At 43.6% G+C, this 18,481-nt stretch overlaps 1 protein-coding gene across 7 annotated transcripts; it reads left to right on the top strand.

Annotated features, from left to right (window-relative positions):
- Positions 1-618: 618 nt before the first annotated feature.
- Positions 619-17,051, top strand: LOC1271631 (lysophosphatidylcholine acyltransferase). Of its 7 annotated transcripts, none has more exons than XM_061663587.1 (10): positions 619-1,432; positions 1,926-2,387; positions 6,201-6,346; positions 8,258-8,475; positions 14,074-14,341; positions 14,422-14,685; positions 14,769-14,922; positions 14,991-15,095; positions 16,521-16,656; positions 16,741-17,051. In XM_061663587.1, the coding sequence occupies exons 2-10, from the start codon at positions 2,184-2,186 to the stop codon at positions 16,824-16,826; spliced, it is 1,581 nt and encodes a 526-aa protein (XP_061519571.1). In that variant the 5' UTR covers positions 619-1,432; positions 1,926-2,183; the 3' UTR covers positions 16,827-17,051. The 7 variants fall into 7 exon arrangements, with proteins under 7 accessions (XP_061519571.1, XP_310482.5, XP_003437042.2 ...); XM_310482.6 differs by having other exon boundaries at positions 650-945; XM_003436994.2 differs by lacking the exon at positions 8,258-8,475 and adding an exon at positions 12,261-12,466 and having other exon boundaries at positions 688-945.
- Positions 17,052-18,481: the final 1,430 nt, after the last annotated feature.

Raw genomic sequence — 18,481 nt, 5'->3', positions numbered from 1 at the left:
TGCGGAAATTCATCACAATCGTTTATTGTCCACGCTCATACGTTCATAAGAAGCATTGTTGTTATTGTTGAAAAGCAACAGACGTCTACTAAATCTTTCAACTTGCCTTTGGCTGTGTTTAAGCGAACCGAGCCGAGTCGACAGAGCTTTCAGCTTCATGCCAAATCATCTTTCTTTTATGTTCAGGAGGAACAAAGTCGTCTTGCTTTTGTGAAATGGACAGCCATATAATAATGTTCCAACGGTCGTTGTCGCTACCAAATGCACCCATACTCACTCGTCCGGAGACGTCCAGTCCAAGCAAAGTTGGCAGGAACATTTCCGCGGAACCAAATAGTTCCGGTGCCGGAGCGGAATGAATCGTGCTGACACTGCGTACCATCACTACGGCTTAAATTCGCCGACTTTCGCAAAACCCGTTGCTGCAGGGCTTGCTGCTTCAATTTGTTCGCAACTGGGACCGTATTTATGTGTGTATCTAAAATTAATATCTTTTTATCGGTGATTTTTTCTTGATCAGCAAAATAAACTGAATTGTTCATTTATTTTTATTTGTTTGCCATTGTACGGATGAACGATTCTTTACCGCATGTAGTGCCGCCGTAGCAGAACCGTCTCATTTCCCCCAGCAGCAGGGTGCGTCTGTTGTTCATGTATCGTGCCGGATATAAGCCGTGGCCCCGTCAAGCCCTGCATACGTATATGCCAATACGCCCGTTTTGCCCCTTTCCGAAAGGAAAGACCGCCCGCAAATACCGCCTGGCAGCCGAAGCAGAAGCTGCCGACCGAAATCGAGCACACGCGCGCTGAAACGTTCGCGTTCGAAGGAAATCGCATCAACCTCGCGTTGCACAGCCCATTCCCGCCCTTCCGGCGTGCTTTGCCACTGCGCCCGTGTGCCTTGTGTGTGTGTGTGCACGTTCGCGAAAGCATCATCTAGAAGAGGTACAACATCGCAGTTGCAAATCGAGGGGGTGGTTGGTTTCGAGTTTTTGCGAGTGCCGGTTTATGGCATTTTGGAGCTATTAGTGGGGGGTGGGGAGTGGGGGGGGGGAGGTTGGACAGTGACCGTGCTGTGAATTTCGTTAGCTAGGGAGAGGCGTAAGGTATGCGAGGTGGGGTGGTGGTGGGTGAAAGGGAGTTGTCGTATCATCCCGGTATGTGCCGAGGTACCGTTTTGTTCGCTCCCATGCACCATCCATCCTCCTACAAGTGTTACAAGTGTTGTGTGTGTGTGTGTGTGTGGGTGTCCCTAAGGGATGGCAAAAAGGTGCAGAAGGGGGGGGGGGGGGGAGGTAGCACTGGGAAGGGAGCAGTGAAAGTGCGCGTCGAACAATGACAACAACACCACAACCATTTTCTGCAATCAACAGAAGAAGAAGAGAAAGAAGCAGGAGAAGAAGAAGAAGACAATTAAAGAGAAAGAAAGAAAGTGAGCGAGGGAAGAAACAATTTTGCTCGGTTAAAAATCATTCACACACACATGCACAATTGCACATAGGATTTTGTTGTGTTTTTGTTTTTTGGCAATGAGAGGGGTTGGAAAATGTGTGAAAATTTTTCGGAACCATTGTGTTTGGTAGTGTTAGTTTTTTTGTTTAATTTCCTTAATCAATTAAGTGTGTATTTGTGTGTGTGTCAAAAAAGGATTGAAAACAAAAATAAGAAACAAAGGGGGGTGGGGAGAAAGAAAAACTCTTCATGCGTGTGTGTGGGTGGGTGGGTGGGTGGGGTTGAGGGGTGCGTACGTGCATGCGTTGCCTTAGCGACCCACCTACGAACAGGAAGAAGACAAAAAAACACTCATTTTCCCTTCCGTGTGCTTGTGTGTGTGTGTGTGTGTGTGTGTGTGTGTGCGGAGTTTTCCCTCCCAAAGTGAACATGTGTATGTAGGATTTTCTTTTCTTTCTCTCCCTTTTTTCCAGCACGCAGTGGAAGAAAACAACAACAAAACCGCGTGTTTGTTTGTGTGTGTGTGTGGGTGCGCCAATTAATCCCCCCATCCCATCCGTTTCCCTCCCGCTAACAAACACACACACACCTACATTTTCCGGTCGTGTAGCGCCGTGTCCCAACTTTCCTTTGCTTTTCCTCTCTTCCATTCCCTTCTCGCCGCGTCCCTCTCTCTCGCTCGCTACCTGTTGTGACCTAGCCGGGCGTGACAATTGTGTGCGCAGGGCAGTATGGCGGCCACGGCCGAATGGGAGCCACCGGTGGCACCGGAAGCGGCCCCGGTGGCGCAACCGGAACGCAAGGGGACGGCACCGGCGCCCGGCCCACCGGCCGCAATCAACCGGAAAGCGGAAAACAATCAACCGGACGAGATACACTACGTCAACCCGTTCGTGCACAAGCTCGTCTGGGACGATCCGATCGACAAGGCCAAGGTAAGGGGGAGCGGGAAGGGGGATGAGATGCCTCCAGCGGGCCGCGGGCTGCGCTGTGGCCAACTGTGAGCAAAACAGTATACTGCGTTGTTGTTAAAGTTCGGGCCTGCAAAGGGGGGGAGGGTGTGATTTGGATAAAATCAACGGTCGCGCGGGGTAGAGGCATTGCGTAGGGCCCGGGGGAGATGGGAGAAGGAAGATATCACTTCTGCGTCTTGGTTTTGGGGTTGCGTGCCCATGTGCTTGTGCTCTCTGGTCGCGCACGTGTGTGTGTGTGTGTGTTTTGTTTTTGCGTCGTTTCCAGATACAGCGTTTTGTGGTGTGATGTATCGAAATTTCGCTGCTGAGCTGATCTGACAGCTTGACAGCACCCGGGAAGTTGAATGGAACACAGCGATTGTGACGTATGCCGGATGCTGCTACATTTTGTTTTTGTTTTTTCGATTTTCTTTATTTTTGTTCCCTGTTTTGCGGAAAATCCAGAAGAGATAGGAAACAAGAGCGAATGCTTTTTCATATCTGTGTATATTTTTCTCACTATTTTGAAACCCACCATTACAGGGTTCTCCGAGTCAATTTCCAATGCCAACAACGTTTTTCAATGCTTGCAAGATGATTTTCAACAGCTGTCGAATGTTGCACTTGTATCACTAACATTATTTCAGTTCTTTCGCGATGATGTTCAACACAGCACAAGCTGGACAAAGTTTGACAGTTCTATGTGATGTGTTGAAAATCATGTGGAAGATTTGAAATTTTATTGTAATTGAAAAACCATCTTGGGCCGGTCTGGTGGTAAAGTCGTCAACTCTTACGACCTAAAGACAGTGCCCGTCATGGGTTCAAGCCCCGAATGGACCGTGCCCCCCATACGTAGGGGGGGGGATCAATAAGGCCTTGACCGGCAACGGTTGTTGTGCCAAAGAAGAAGAAGAAGAAGAAGAAGAAGAAAAACATCTTGGACTGGATAATGATGTGCACATTGGAGATTGGCTTAGAAAACCCTACATTTACATGACTTACTTAGGTTTTCCAAGTAAGTTTTGAATGCAAACATTGTTATTCACCGTGTGCAAGATTTCGAATGTGTGCACATAATTATTCGCCGAATCCAAGATGTTTTTCAACAGCTGTCAAATTGTGTATTTTCTTCAAAATGAAATTTCAGTTTCAACACATGATTTTATAACACATAACAAAGAACTGTCAAACTGAATCTCGCTTGAGTCGTGTTGACAATCATGTTGAAGTAATTGAAAATTATTGTGAAGTGAGCTGGAAAACCCTGTATCATAATTATTAATTTCTTAAGCATAATTTTCAACACATCTATAGCTGGTTTGAGTTTGATAGTTCTTTTTGATGTGTTGAAAATCATGTTTAAAAACTGAAATTTCATTATGAAGCAAATACACCATTTGACAGCTGTTGAAAAACATCTTGGAGGCGGTGCATATTCGAAAGTGACTTGGAAAGGCTCCAAATATACAGTCGTTACCGCCAATTGACCTACAGTCAAAAATTGACCTACAGTCAAAAATTGATGCCTTAGAGACAAAAATTTATGCACACTGTCAAAAATCCGTGCCCTACAGGAAAATATTGGTGGGCTAGAGTCAAAATTTAGTGGCAACGATGTATTTTTGGACAATTTTGAAGTTGTTGAATTAGTTGTTCAGAAAACGCCATTTCTTAAGACACTTAAGCTATGCTACGACCCTAAATTCGTTGTTCTTTTTTATCCATCTCTTCAGGATTTTCTGTAAATCGAAAAAAGCAAAAAAAATCAATGTACATATAGTTACGGTAGGTCGTGTACAGTAGCGAGTCTTATAGCAAAAACATGTTGCTAAACGATTTCTTTTGGGAAGAAGCTGCTTTTTAAGTAAACACTTATTCTTGTTTGGATTTTGGAGTTTTAGCCTATTGGACCACTTGGCTCCAATAATCTTCTTCTTCTTCTTTGGCTCAACAACCGATGTCGGTCAAGGCCTGCCTGTACCCACTTGTGGGCTTGGCTTTCAGTGACTAATTGATTTCCCCCCATAGCAGGATAGTCAGTCCTACGTATGGCGGCACGGTCCATTTGGGGCTTGAACCCATGACGGGCATGTTGATAGGTCGTACGAGTTGACGACTGTACTACGAGACCAGCTCCAATAATAAGTAGTTTTAAATTTAGTAAATGTCATTGGAATCAGTATGTCGTTTGAAGAAGGACATGGTCCTGAAACAAAAAAAAAAAAAGAATTCGGATTGCTTTACGTAGCTTCTGTTACGGAAGGAATTTAATTGTCAGAATGCTGAACAAAATGTAAACAAAGACCCCATGTTGATTGAAATGAAAGGTGGAACCAAAACAGATATGCTTTCAAACGTGTTGGGAATCGTTTTAGTCATTCAAACAGAAAAACTGAAAGCAATTCCATTTCTAATGCCCTGCGCGCTGCTTATTACACTAGAGAGAAGAATTCCAATGTCCTATAAAGCTCGCTGGAATCGATTTTGACAGCCAAATGCCAATTCCATCTACCCTCTGTAATAGCACTATAAATAGAGCAGACCACGGCGCAGTAATTGCCCCCCGGGGAATGATGGAAAATTTTCATTAAAAAATCGCACGGAACGGATAGAGTGCGGTGGGGTTGGTTGAAGTTATATATTAAAGTGGATACAGGCGACCCTTGAGCTACGGCCCACTCGAGATACAAGGATTCGCAGATACAAATTTGAATTTGATACACACATTTATTAAGATTCCCTATGTACCCAAACATGAATATTAATACAGTGGAAATAATTGCACAATGAAATTCATGCATTCTTGAAAATTGTTCTACACAAAATGCATTATATTCTTGTTTGGAACTCTTTTCTCTTCAAGATCTTCCCCGGACAAGACATCTATTTCATCGTATAAACGTGATATCCCCGCGTTTCAGCACACATTCCCTTGTAGCCTCTCTCCGGGGAGAAGATGGTTTTTATTTTTTGCATTCTCATGATGTGTGTGTGCGTCAGTTTCAAACAACTTATTTTAACCTTCGACCACCCCCAAGTGAGAAAGCCAGAGACTAACGGGTGTGTGTGTGTGCCAGCAGTAACAACCAACATTCCGGTGGCTAATGGTGGCTTTCCTTTATTTTGTCGCGTTTTGTTTGTGTATTCTGCATCGAAATGATTACTTCAGAGGTATAGCGAGCTCTACTCTCCCGTATAGCGAGTTAATATTAATGTTGAGATGTTCTCTCTTTTGTTTGGAATTCAGAATCAGATATCTCCGATTCCGATTCCGTGTTCAGAATTAGTTCGAGAGCCGATTTCGATTCTGGAGACAATTCCTTACCTGATTCTGGAATCAATTACTTAATCGGAATCGGCTCCGTAATAGAAGCAGTTTTTTCTCCGGAATCAGAATCAGTTCTGGAATTGAAATCAAAAGATTCAGACGAGAAATCAGTCCCGGAATCTCCTTGAGAATGGATCGTTTACAAGTAAATTTGGATCATTTGTGGCTGTCAATCTTCGCAGCTCAGGACCCAAACGCCTATTCTTATGGAGATGCCGAATCCGATTCAGAGCCGATTCTGAATTCAGATCCGATTCCGATTCTGCGGCCGATTCAGATTCCGGAGCCGAATCTGGAATCGATTCCAGAAACTGTTTCCGGACGCTACCATCCGGAATAGATTCCAGAAAACGTTGGAACTAGCTGGAATCGATTCCGACGAAGATTTACTATTTCCCTTCACTAGCTCTATCATCTCATTCTTCCATGTCTCTACTCTACTTCCTGTCTCTCCGCGCTTCTAGACAGCACTGCTGACGGTGATACTGCTGCCATTTCGCGTCGTCCTAATTCTCGTCTGTCTGGTGGTGGCATGGGCCCTCGCCAATATCGGCCTCTATGGACTGTCCAAGGAGGATCTGCGTACGAAGCCACTGGTCGGCTGGCGGCGGTGAGTATTCTGAGTACCAAAGCGGATGCTTAAGTACTGCAATAAAAGATATTATATTTATATAGCAATGAATTTGCTGAAATTGTTGTGCCTTCGCCCACGAAATAATAGCTCAAGTTCTCCAGCAATACAGGACTCACCAATTCTGACCAGCTTCCCAAATAGATGTTCCCAGAATGTTGTGACAACGACACATTGTGATTATAATTGGAGCCTGTAATATGTATGAAGTTACTAATACGAGCCTGTAAATATCGGTTGAACCCGCACACTAACTCCAACATCTGGAGCCGGTGCAAAAAGAGGGGGTACACGTTTGCAGCCGCTCCCAGGTGTTGGCGAATGCACTGGAAACACTGTCGGTTGAACAATGTAAAACAACCGATCGTTGCATGCTGCCGTACACAGAGGCCGGAGGTCGTCGTCGTTCAAGCCCTCCGCTATGTTTAGCACCGGGCCCGGCGGGGGTCCGCACAGAGTTCATGTACGACGGGGTGTTGGGGAGGGTTTCATTAATTCCAAATAGCGCCCCATTCGCTGTGGTAGAATGGCATTATCGCCGGGTGGTTGAATGCCGCCGATTGGATGCGCTTTCTTCCAATCCCTTCTCTCCACCCCGTACAATCGTCGATATGTCGATACGCGTTGGCCCCAAACTTCTAACTCATCGCACTAACAATCCTCGGGTGGGAATGTAACACTAGTTGCTTATAGGGAAAGAAGAGGAGAAAGAAGCAAGCAAGCGTGCTCGGGTGAAATTGGCTTTTCTCTCCGGGAAAATCGGTCGTATGTCCGGTTTGTTGTGGTTGTTGTTGTATCCGTGCCTTTTATCTCGTAGTCATGGGAAGGAGGGTTGGCAGTAGCGTAAATTTTGCCTTTTGTGTGTGACTAACTCAATACTGAAGAATACAGTAGAAAACTGAAATGGAATCCCACACATATATGAACAACAACAACAACAACAACAACAGTAACACACACACACACACACACACACACACACACACACACACACACACACACACACACACACACACACACACACACACACACACACACACACACACACACACACACACACACACACACACACACACACACACACACACACACACACATACACACACACACACACACACACACACACACACACACACACACACACACACACACACACACACACACACACACACACACACACACACCGTGATTGGCAGAAGGCTCAAAGTTCGTCGTTAACTTTCCTTCCAGGGGAAAGTTGTACCTTCAAACTATTGCTTCTCCTGCCAATATGATGCCCTTCCATCACCCAAGGGAGAAGTGGTAGCCAGTTCCTGAAGCCTGCAAAAATGTTAATTAGCGGAACTCCTTTCCCTTACGTTTGATTTACCGCAAGCGTGCTCTTTTGTGTATGCCAGCGTGACAATGGTCAATGGGTAGAGGGACTCTTTTCCAACGTCCGCTCAATATACTGTTGACGATCCATTGTTGCAAGATTGTGATGTTGGGATATATTTCTTTTCACTGGATATGTTCCATTCCGTTATACATAGGCTGGTAGATCCAAGTTATCGTGATTTCGAAACATCTCCAAACGATGCCTTAAGACATAACGCATTGCTGTTTCGCTAATTCTACACTCCATTATTGTTGCTGATTAAAGGGGTTGACGTCTATAACCTATTCCACACAATCCCTAAGGAAAGATCTTGAAAGTCCTCTATCTAGTTCTAAGTATCTTGTGAACTCCAACCGAGGAACGCTCTTCCAGAGGAGGTCCTCATCATTTCTCCAATAACCAACAGTGTTTCAATCAATCTTTTGTCCTCTCTCTCTCTCTCTTCTATGCTCCCATCTTCTCAATGTTCCTTCCATCTCTTCCTCTTACCGGCATCGTCTTCGGCCTGACAGCCAGTTGCGCCATCTGACCGCGCTCGTGATGCGCACGCTCTTCCTGTTCGGCTCGTTCAACTACATCCGGTACAAGGGCGTCCGGGCGTCGCCGAAGGAAGCGCCGGTCATCTGTGTGGCGCCGCACACCGCATTCTACGATTCGGTGTGTGTCGTCCTGTTCGGGCCGTCGGCCGTCGTCGCCAAGTATGAGACCGCATCGCTGCCATTCTTCGGAAGTAGGTGTTTTTGCTGCCGATCGCGCCCGGTCGCGATCGATTCTGCTTTCTCTTTCTCTTCCTCTCTGTGTGTGCTTTCCATTGCTTCTCACCCCTTGTGCTGTGCCCGCACGTACGCAAGTACCCAGCGCAGCATATGACACACACACACACTGCGCTTGTTTTGTAATTCGCAAGAGCTCAAAACAACGAACCGAACAAGGGTGCTGGAATTATCGTCATGCATGCATATAACGGTGGGAACGCTGAGGGGACACTATTCTGGAACAATAGTGACGATTTACGTATTAGACAATCTATTTTCAAGAAAAAAAAGGAAAGTGGTAGTACAAAATGTACGGCAAATGTGTTTTTTGATTGGCGATATGTGAATGTGATAGGCGTGCTTGGTTGTATGTTGGCTTTACACATATGTATGAGTGCGTGTGTGCGTATGTTTGTGTGTGTGTGTGATTGTGTGTATGTGTTTGGGAACATACATTTAATTAACGTATAACCATGTATGGGAATGGCTGTGATAACCCAAAACGACAGCCAACACGCAATACGAGCCGCGGTAGCTCGGCTTACCCCCCAGACAACAGGTACGCGCGACGTCAAGACAGTGGACGAACAACCATCGCATCATCGTACGATCACTTCCATCGTCATCTGTCAACGAATCATCTCATCGCTCAGTGCATGTATCTTCCTGTCATTTTTTGTTGGTCTGTCTTTGTATCTTCTCTCACCGTCATACCTTTTTTTGTTTCTGTTTCCCTCCTGTGTGTGTCGGTAACTTTAAAAAAGCAGATGAATCACTGCAAGCCGGAACCCTTGCTCCTTACTCATCCACCTTTGTCTGCTAAGTACAACAACATGTAGATTATATGGCGCTTACACCCGTTCTAACATCATAACTTCATGGTGCAGTTTCCAAGGGTTTGCTTTCGGAAAGAAATGCTGTATGTGTGGGTGTGCGTGTATGTGTGGGGAGATTTGATGTACATTAAAATTAAACCCGAACATTTAACATCATCACTAATTCCTCTACTACTGTGGTTCCATCACGAAGCGGCTTCGGCTGGGCTGCACCATACTAATGCGTCACCGGTTCAGTTTTACGCTTCCTGCGCGTAAAAATGGGATATTGCGTCCTCCCGTGTGCCGTTCACCTTACAAAGGCCGAAGAATTCGACACATTTGGTTTGCGCACACCTTTGCTGCTTTCGGGTGTCGTGTTTGTTTTGCCTTTACTGCACTCTTTCGACGTTCGGATGGAGCAGGCCAGTTGTGCAGTTGCAGCGATTTTTGCTTCGTTCAATCGTTTGTTGCTAGCTTTGCTCGACTTATATTTCTTGCAGCCGGGGGCTAGGATGAATGAGGCGAATGGGCCATCCATATTTCACACCCTCGCTGCTCGCTCCTTCGTTTTGTGTCCGTTATGGTTAACCTTCCAAAATTTGCTGTCTCGTTTTGTCGCCTTTAGTCTCTGGTTGCTCCATTTCTGTAGAACGATAAACACCACCCGAGGCTATGGGGAGCAATGGGTCAACATGGGCATGTTAGGGATTTTTTCTTACTCTGCGTATGACGTCACCGACACAATTAACATATGATACAAAGCGTGTTTTATTCAAATATATAACAGATAAAAAATCAATAAATTAAGTTGTTCACTTCAAAGCAAGTGCAGTGTTTTTGGTGACGTCTAAACTAGTTTTGTGATTCATGAATCTTTTGTTGCGATTCGTTCATATGAATCTTCAGCGATGAGTGTTTCGAATATCCATAAATTCATACATGAATCTCTAAATCATCACGAATATCTAAAGATTCATGAATTTCTGAAGAATCATATAGCTCTAAAGAATCATGAATCTCTAAAGAAACTTGAATCTCTAAAGAATCATGAATCTCTTAACAATTATGAATCTCTTAACAATTATAAACCTCTAACATATCATGAATCTCTAAAGAATCACGAAGCTTTAAAGAATCATGAATCTCTAAAGAATCATAAATCTCTTAAAAATCATGAATCTCTTAACAATTATAAATCTCTAACATATCATGAATCTTTAAAGAATCACGAAGCTCCAAAGAATCATGAAGCTCCAAACAATCATGAATCTCTAAAGAATCATGAATCTCTAAAGAGTCATGAATCTCTAAAGAGTCATGAATATTTAGAGATGTATGATTTTGAAGGCTAATTAATTGAATTTGCGCGATCACTCTTTGAAATTGAGATTTGCGTGATACTTGCCAAGAAGTCGCGAAATGCAGTATAGACTGGCATGACCACGTGGGTCGTTATGAATAAGAAGAACAAGAAGAATAAGAATATGAACTAGAAGAAGAATAAGAAGGAGCTCAAGCGCTATAAATCTTTTTGAGAATTATGAATCCCTAGAGAGGTTCATGAATCCCTAGAGAATCCTTAGAGAATTCTTTTGTGAATCCTTAGAGAATTCTTCGTGAATCCTTGGAGATTTATGAATCTTTTGAGATTCATAAACCAATCTCGAATCATGAATCTGTTCCACTGAGATCCATATTAATTGTATCACTTCAAAAATTCATTTAGATTCATGTATGTGAATCAGATTCACCCAACACTTGTCTAAACCGTAAGGAAAAATATTGCCATAGACATTTTGTAATAAATGAGTTGAAGTACCATCAGGAGTTAATTTTCATTTTTCATTAAAAAAAACTTTCCATCTTCTTTAACGGTGCACCAATCTAACTAGCTTGTCTTTTATGCATATTGAGTTTGTTGTAAACGTTGTCGACTAAAAGGGAACCCATGTTGCCCCGTGTTCCCCATCCGGGTGTATATTTGCTTCAACAGCGTGTTCACGCGGTTTGCTCTTTTTTTGCTGACAGTTCGTGGTGGTGGGGGGGGGGGGGGGAGCTGGTAAAGCGATGAGATCAATGTTTGCTAAATAGGCTAATTCGATAGATCGCCTCTCTGATGAAAGAAACGAAACCTACCGCTCATCTTCCCATTGCCCGCTCATTCTCATGGATTTTTTTTCTTTTTTTCTTTCTCTCTCTCTTTCTCTCTCTCTCTGTCTCTCTTTCTCTTCTTCTCTTTTTCCTTCTCTTTTTCATCTCGCTTCTCTATCAATCGGGTGATCGATCTTTGCAAACCAACAAAAAAAAACCGCCTGTGCTCCATTACTTCATCCGCAACTTCGCCTCATCCGGATGTGCGCTGGCAAATGCAAACTATTTCATATTGACTTCATTCACACCGATACTCTCTGTCTGTTGCTCTCTCTCTCTTTCTTTTCTTATTATTCTGCTATTTGGATGTCTATCGGATTCATTTTCGGTGTAATTTGCCCTGATTGCAATGCTCTCTCGATCCAAACAACGGATCGGATCTTGCTGCACATGCGCGGCATGCACGAGGCTCGCAAATGCTCATCCACATTCACATCGCTCTATCTCTTTCCCCACGCCTCTCTCTCTCTCTCTCTCTTTCTATCTTCTCTGTACTTATTTTATATCCGACCATAAAACCCGACCCTTCCCGGACGGACCTGGACGCGATCTGGCTGGACTGGTGATATACTTCTGGACATCCTTTGGACGCAATTACATTGTTCCCAAATCACTGCCATCTCGGACTCGCTTCATCCCATTCCATCTTCACATTGGACATCGTACTACACTGCCCGGTGGAATACTGAATGCCACTTGACACACACAAAAACTCTCTGACCGTACAAACACAAAAAATATCGAAAAACGCAAAACGCAAAACCCTGCACTATCTGCATTAATCGGAGCAGACGCTTGAAAGGGCCGCTCGGTGAGTTCGCCACGCTCGCGTACACCTGCGCTGGGCTGGGCATTACGATACGGGGGCGGCAGGCGAGTCGTGCCGAAGCGCCGGTACTGGTAGTGTCCCCGCACAGCTCCTTCCTCGATGCGGTCATCATCTACGTGACCGGGTTGTCCAGTCCGCTGGTGCGAAACGCTGACCGCAACCTCGGGAGTAAGTGTCCACACAGAAGCTGTGATTGATTTCTTGTGTTTTATTTTTTGTTGTTATTGTTGTTATTGTTTTTTTCCGGCCTATCTCTATCACTTCTCTATTTATTGAACTCGCCTTTGTAAAAAAAATAATGTTTTATATAATTTCTCCCTTTAATAACCCAATGTCCCCAAGGCACCAGTGCCCAACTTTCGAAGCTTCCGCTGATCTAGCTCATTCATTGGATGTGTGAATTTGAACGCTATCGAATTCCAATCCCAATGTCTGCTACACTTCCCATGTATCTTCCTGACATGTAACCAAACATGATGCATGTTAGGAAGATGTATATATCCATACCATCCTGAAAAATAAATCTCAAATACAATCTCTTAAGATATACAATACTATTACAATCTTTTCAAGAATCTTTTCAAGCCCTCTACATTATTATAAGATATACTTGCTGCAATGATTGGCAACTGGAATTGGACATGCTTTACGTCAAATTTTATCATCTGAAGTACTCCCCTTGAATTAACTTCCTTATATGTTCCTATTCCATAACATCTATTCCAATATCATCCTTCAAATGAACCCAACAAATCTCCAATATGTTTATCTCTAAAGCCTGTACAATTCCTATGGAACCTCTGAAATCGCTCGAGATCGCTTGATGAGATTCTGTTAAAGAGATTCTGTTGTTCTGTTAAATTATTCTCCAAAAAACAAGAAGAGTATCAAGTTCCACCTGTTGGATATTGAAACCGATAATGTACTTCCAAAAATTCAAAGAATTTCCCCAGTTCCTACTACATATCCTACAAAGGAATTCAAGAAATCCCCAATATGTTTACCACTACAGCCTGTACAATTCCAATGGAACCTCTGGGATCGCTCGAGATCGCTTGATGAGATTCTGTTGAAGAGTTGTTCTCCAAAAAAAACAAGAAGAGTATCAAGTTCCTGTTGGATATTGAAACCGATAATTTACATCCAAAAACTCAAAGAATTTCCCCAGTTGCTACTACATATCCTTCAAAGGAATCCAAGAAATCCCCAATATGTTTACCACTGCAGCCTGACAATTCCAATGGAACCTCTGGGATCACTCGAGATCTCTTGATGAGATTCTGTTGAAGAATTGTTCTCCAAAAAACAAGAAGGGTATCTAGTTCCACCTGTTGGATATTGAAACTGATACTTTACATCCAAAAACTCACAGTATTTCCTCAGTTGCTACTACATTTCTATAGCTTTTGTTTGTTGGCGATTTCTATAGCTTATACAGAGCTTGGCGATCGACTTTTTCCTATTCCCTTATCATTTGTGTGCTTGTATGTGCGTGTGTGTGCGTGTGAGTGTGTGGTTGTGATTGGCAGGGCATCAATAGTATGCACTCAGCGTGCGGGAAAGCGTTCGGAGGTAGTATTACATTGTATGTGTAGCTCGTGTTCGGTTTGTGTTTTGTCCCTTTATGGCGAATTTGTGTGTGTGTGTGCGTGTGCGTGACACAAGGGTGAGATTTGGCCGATGGCGCACTGGCAACACAACTTCTACTAACCGTGTTATTGTATCTCCCCCTTCAAATAAACCACAACTCACAACCCCCCCTCCTGTGTGTTAAGAACTGATTGACTACGCCCAACCTATCTACGTGTGCCGGGAGGATCCCCATTCGCGCCAGACGACAATCCGGGAGATTATACAGCGCGCCAACTCGAAGGAGGACTGGCCCCAGATACTCATCTTCCCCGAAGGGACCTGCACGAACCGGACGTCGCTGATCAAGTTTAAGCCGGGTGCGTTCTACCCGGGCGTACCGATCCAGCCGGTGCTGATGCGCTACCCGAACAAGGTGGACACCGTCACCTGGACCTGGGAGGGGCCGAACGCGTATGTTATTGTGACATTGACATGACATTACGTTGCAGCACCACACTGAGCGCGTGAATATTTTCGACTCCATTTTCCAGCATCCAGCTGCTGTGGCGCACCCTAACGCAGTTCCACACGTTCTGCGAGATCGAGTTCCTGCCCGTGTACTATCCGAGCGAGGCGGAAAAGGCCAACCCGAAGCTGTACGCCGACAACGTGCGCATGCTGATGGCGAAGGCGCTCGACATACCGATCTCCGATTACACCTTTGACGACTGCAAGCTGATGACGTTCGTGAAGAATGTCGGCATGCCTCATCCGGCCGCGATTGCGGACATTGGAAAGCTGCGCGAAACGCTGAAGTGAGTCGTTCGAAGAACTGCCTGTGTGTGTGAAACGGTGTTGATTGACCTGTGTTTTTGCTTTTGTTGTTCTCGCCTTGCAGAATTGCCGCCACCGATCGGGAAAGCAAGATCGTGGCGAGTGAGCGCCAGTTCACCGATGCGAACAGTTTGCTCACCTACCCACAGTTTGCCGAGCGGATGGAGCTGGACGTGCAGCAGGAGGCAGCACACAATCTTTTCCACAAACTGATCCGGGTATGCTTCCATGTTAGCAAAATCTCTCCTAACTACGATGGTAATCCGTATCTTTTTTTTCATTTTAGCCTGAAACGCCGGATGTGATTGATTTCAGAGAGTACCTACTACTTGCACTGTTCTTGATCACACTGTACAAGCCGAAACTAATCTTTGTTGAATCTCTTTTTCATGTAAGTGTTTGTCAAGGTTTGGAATTAGAGAGTAGAGTTGCGGTAGGCGCAAATACACAATGTTAAGCTGCTTTTGAACATTGTTTGACATTAACATTCGACTTCCAACTAAAATACTGATGCCTATCTGAACTAGTGTTGGGTAATTCTGATTCAGATTCATCAATCTGATTGAATATTTGAGATGATTGATATTGATAAGATCCACGAATCACAAAGATTGAAAAATCTCAGAGATTCACGAATCTCAAAGATTCATGAAATTCGAAAGCTTCATGAATCTCAAAATATTTATATATCTCTAAATATTTGCGAATCTCTAGAGGTTCATATATCTCCAAAGATTCATAGAAATTGAGCTTCTTATTATTCTTATGGTGTAATAACCTACGTAGTCATGCCAGCCTACACAGTCATACTTTCGAGACTTCTTGATATGTTCAACACAGCCGGAAAGTTTGTTTTGCTACGGGGAGACGGCCCATGCAAGGCTTAAACCCAAGACGGGCATGTTGTTAGGTCGTGCTAGTTAGCCACTGTACCACAGTATGGCATGAAGCAAAAGAAATATTTTTAAAATCATCTCTAAAAATTCATGAATCCCTGGAGATTCATGAATCTTCATGGATACATGTATTTTGGAAAATTCATAATTCTTAATGGATACATGAATCTTGGAGGATTCATATATCTTACGAGGTTCATGAATCCTTGGAAATTCAAGAAACTTCAGAGATCTTTAGAGACTCATACAAATATTGAGAATCATGAATCTTTGGATACCCACGAATCTTTAGAGATTCGTGAATTTTTAGAGATTCATGAATCTTAGGAGATTCGATTTGAGATTTGAATCACTAATCCCTGAAGATTCAATCGCAACGAAAGATTCATAAAACCCAACACTAATCTGAACTTCGTTCAATCGTAACACAGCAAACCTCTGAGTCCATCCGTTTGCTGTAGGGAGTTTAGACTTTTGTTAGTACCTTCATTTACAAAAACAGTTTGAATTTATATGCCAATAATGTATCTCGGTACCTTCAAAATGAATAATTGGCTATTAAATTGGTACAAACTCAATAATGATGTAGCACAAAACAACTTAATTGCAACAAACTAAACATCTAAGAAACGAATCTGGGTAATATAAACGTACATTAATATTCTGGAAAGCAAATGTTCAGTTGCGGTTGGTAAAATGTGCCGGGAGGCATCAGAATTTTAGTTGGCGGTCAAATGACAATGTTCAAAAGTTGCTTAACGATGTTTGCTTGAGCTCGAAAACGGTGTAAGTGTGATTTTATATTACAAACTAAGGACAGGATTAGTTTTGTTTGTTGCACACATCAATACTATCTTAGAATGTGCAGTATCGAAACAACATCCAAGGTTTACTAATCTGTGGGATCTGTTTAATTGCAGCTGTACGGTGTGAATGGACGTGTGAACCGTACGCAACTGTACCAAACCCTCCAGAATCTGGTACGAATCTCGCAGAAGGAGCTGAACAGCATCTTCCTACAGGCGGATCCGGACAATCTTGGCACGATTGACTACAGTATGGTTCAATCTGATGGAAGACAACCGCTAAAACCGAGAACTAACGAACTCAACCCTTTTCTGCTTTGCCGTTCTTCCGCAGGTCAATTTGTCAAGGCAATAGAGCGCAATCCACTGCTAGCCAAGCTGCAGAAGAATAACGATCCCAACAACCTAAGACTGGGCTAAAGCAACGCACAATCTGAACTCTACTCTCTCGCTCGCTGCTACTGTACGGGTTTACACCACACGCTCTTTCCTCCCCCATTGCTGGCCACCGCTGCGGACCTGCGTAGGTGCCAGCAACTTTGTCGCAAGCATACGCTCCTGACCGTTGAAGCAGACTGTGGGAACTTAAAAAAATATATATAAATATGTAGGCTAGACATAAGCCAGCGGGGAAAAAAACAAAAATCGACGTTCGACGTCAAACTCCGTTCCAATCTCAATGCCGCGAGCACACGCGCTGCATTTGAGCCACCACGATGGTGTTTGTATGCGCTTCGATGAGTGTTAGGAGTGTTTTTGGTTGTTGTGTCGTTGTGGCGATTCTGAATGGCTTAAACATGGAAAGGTGTGCGTGTGTGTGTGTGTATGTGTGTGTGTGTATGTGTAAAGCTTTCGTCCAGCGAGTTGTAATTATTCCGTGTTCATCCTTTACGTTTAGGGCCAAAACCAAGGCCGCGGTGTAGCGCGGCAGCACAGCGCATTACGTTGTACGCACATATGTTTGCACAATTTGTTCTTAAATCGTACACATTCATACAATTGATGTGTGTACGCATGTGGACGTATGTGTATTGCCGTGTCGTCTATAAGTAATAATTATCTATATATGTATCACCGTTCCGCACTGGGCGGCGCAGGTCGCGTGCAACAAGTACTCAAGCAACTGTTAGGTTACGTTTAAGTGTTAAGAAGATGCAGGATTCTAAATGCTCATGCCAAACAGAAGGTCTGAAGTCCGTACTCCGAGACGGGCGAGCGTTTCGCAGGATTCGTGAAACGTCATGTGGTATGTGTTTGTTCTTCGTTGTATGATTATTATTAACTTGGCTTGATGGAACAGTCTGGTTTGAATTTGGGTTTTGTTGCGGCAGCACTACATCTTTGGTTCGCTATTGTGGGGTCTTTCTTAATGAAAGATTCTGCAACAAAAACAACAAATAGCACAAAAACGGAGCAATGTCGTCGTTGTTTGTCATCAGCCTGAGAGCTTCAACTATTACAAAAACACAAAAAAGTAGTAGATCTATTACACATACACGAAACTCGTTCGTCGCACGAGTAAATTCTAATCAAAGAAACACACTTAAAAGGAAACAAAAAGAGTAAACTTAAAGTTAAAAAAACGAAAATAAAGTCATGCTAAGGTATAGATGCAAAAAAAAAATGTATGGATGTGTGGGAATATATATATGTGTGTGCATGCGTGTAAATGTATGTTTGTGTGGGCTATGTAGCTCCCCGCTCCTGCTAAGCCGACAAGGAAAGGCGACAAAAAAGCTTCCAACAAACATAAACATGTAGGCAACGTGATAAGACGCAAAACACGCAAACGTATATAGAAGAAAAAAAACGAAATAATTTCGAACCACGCGCCCAAACGGAGGAGAACCAAACGGAAATAAGCTTTTGCGAATAAAATTTGCAAAAGCAAAAAGCCTAAGAACGTATAGAGCAGTCAAACATGCACGAATAGACAGGCGTTAAAGCTGGTTAAGGAGAGCAGCAGAACTTGTTGTTGTTTTTTTTTTTTTGGAAAAATGCACAATATGCGCAGAAAAACACACACTCACACGGATGAAGAGATATTTTGAGTATTTATTTATTGACTAAGTGTC

The sequence above is a fragment of the Anopheles gambiae genome, chromosome X, assembly GCF_943734735.2.
Source record: "Anopheles gambiae chromosome X, idAnoGambNW_F1_1, whole genome shotgun sequence".
In the NCBI taxonomy this organism is placed as follows: Eukaryota; Metazoa; Arthropoda; class Insecta; order Diptera; family Culicidae; genus Anopheles; species Anopheles gambiae.
The sequence above is the reverse complement of the archived record's forward strand: the minus strand, read 5'-3'. Positions and strand labels throughout refer to the sequence as shown.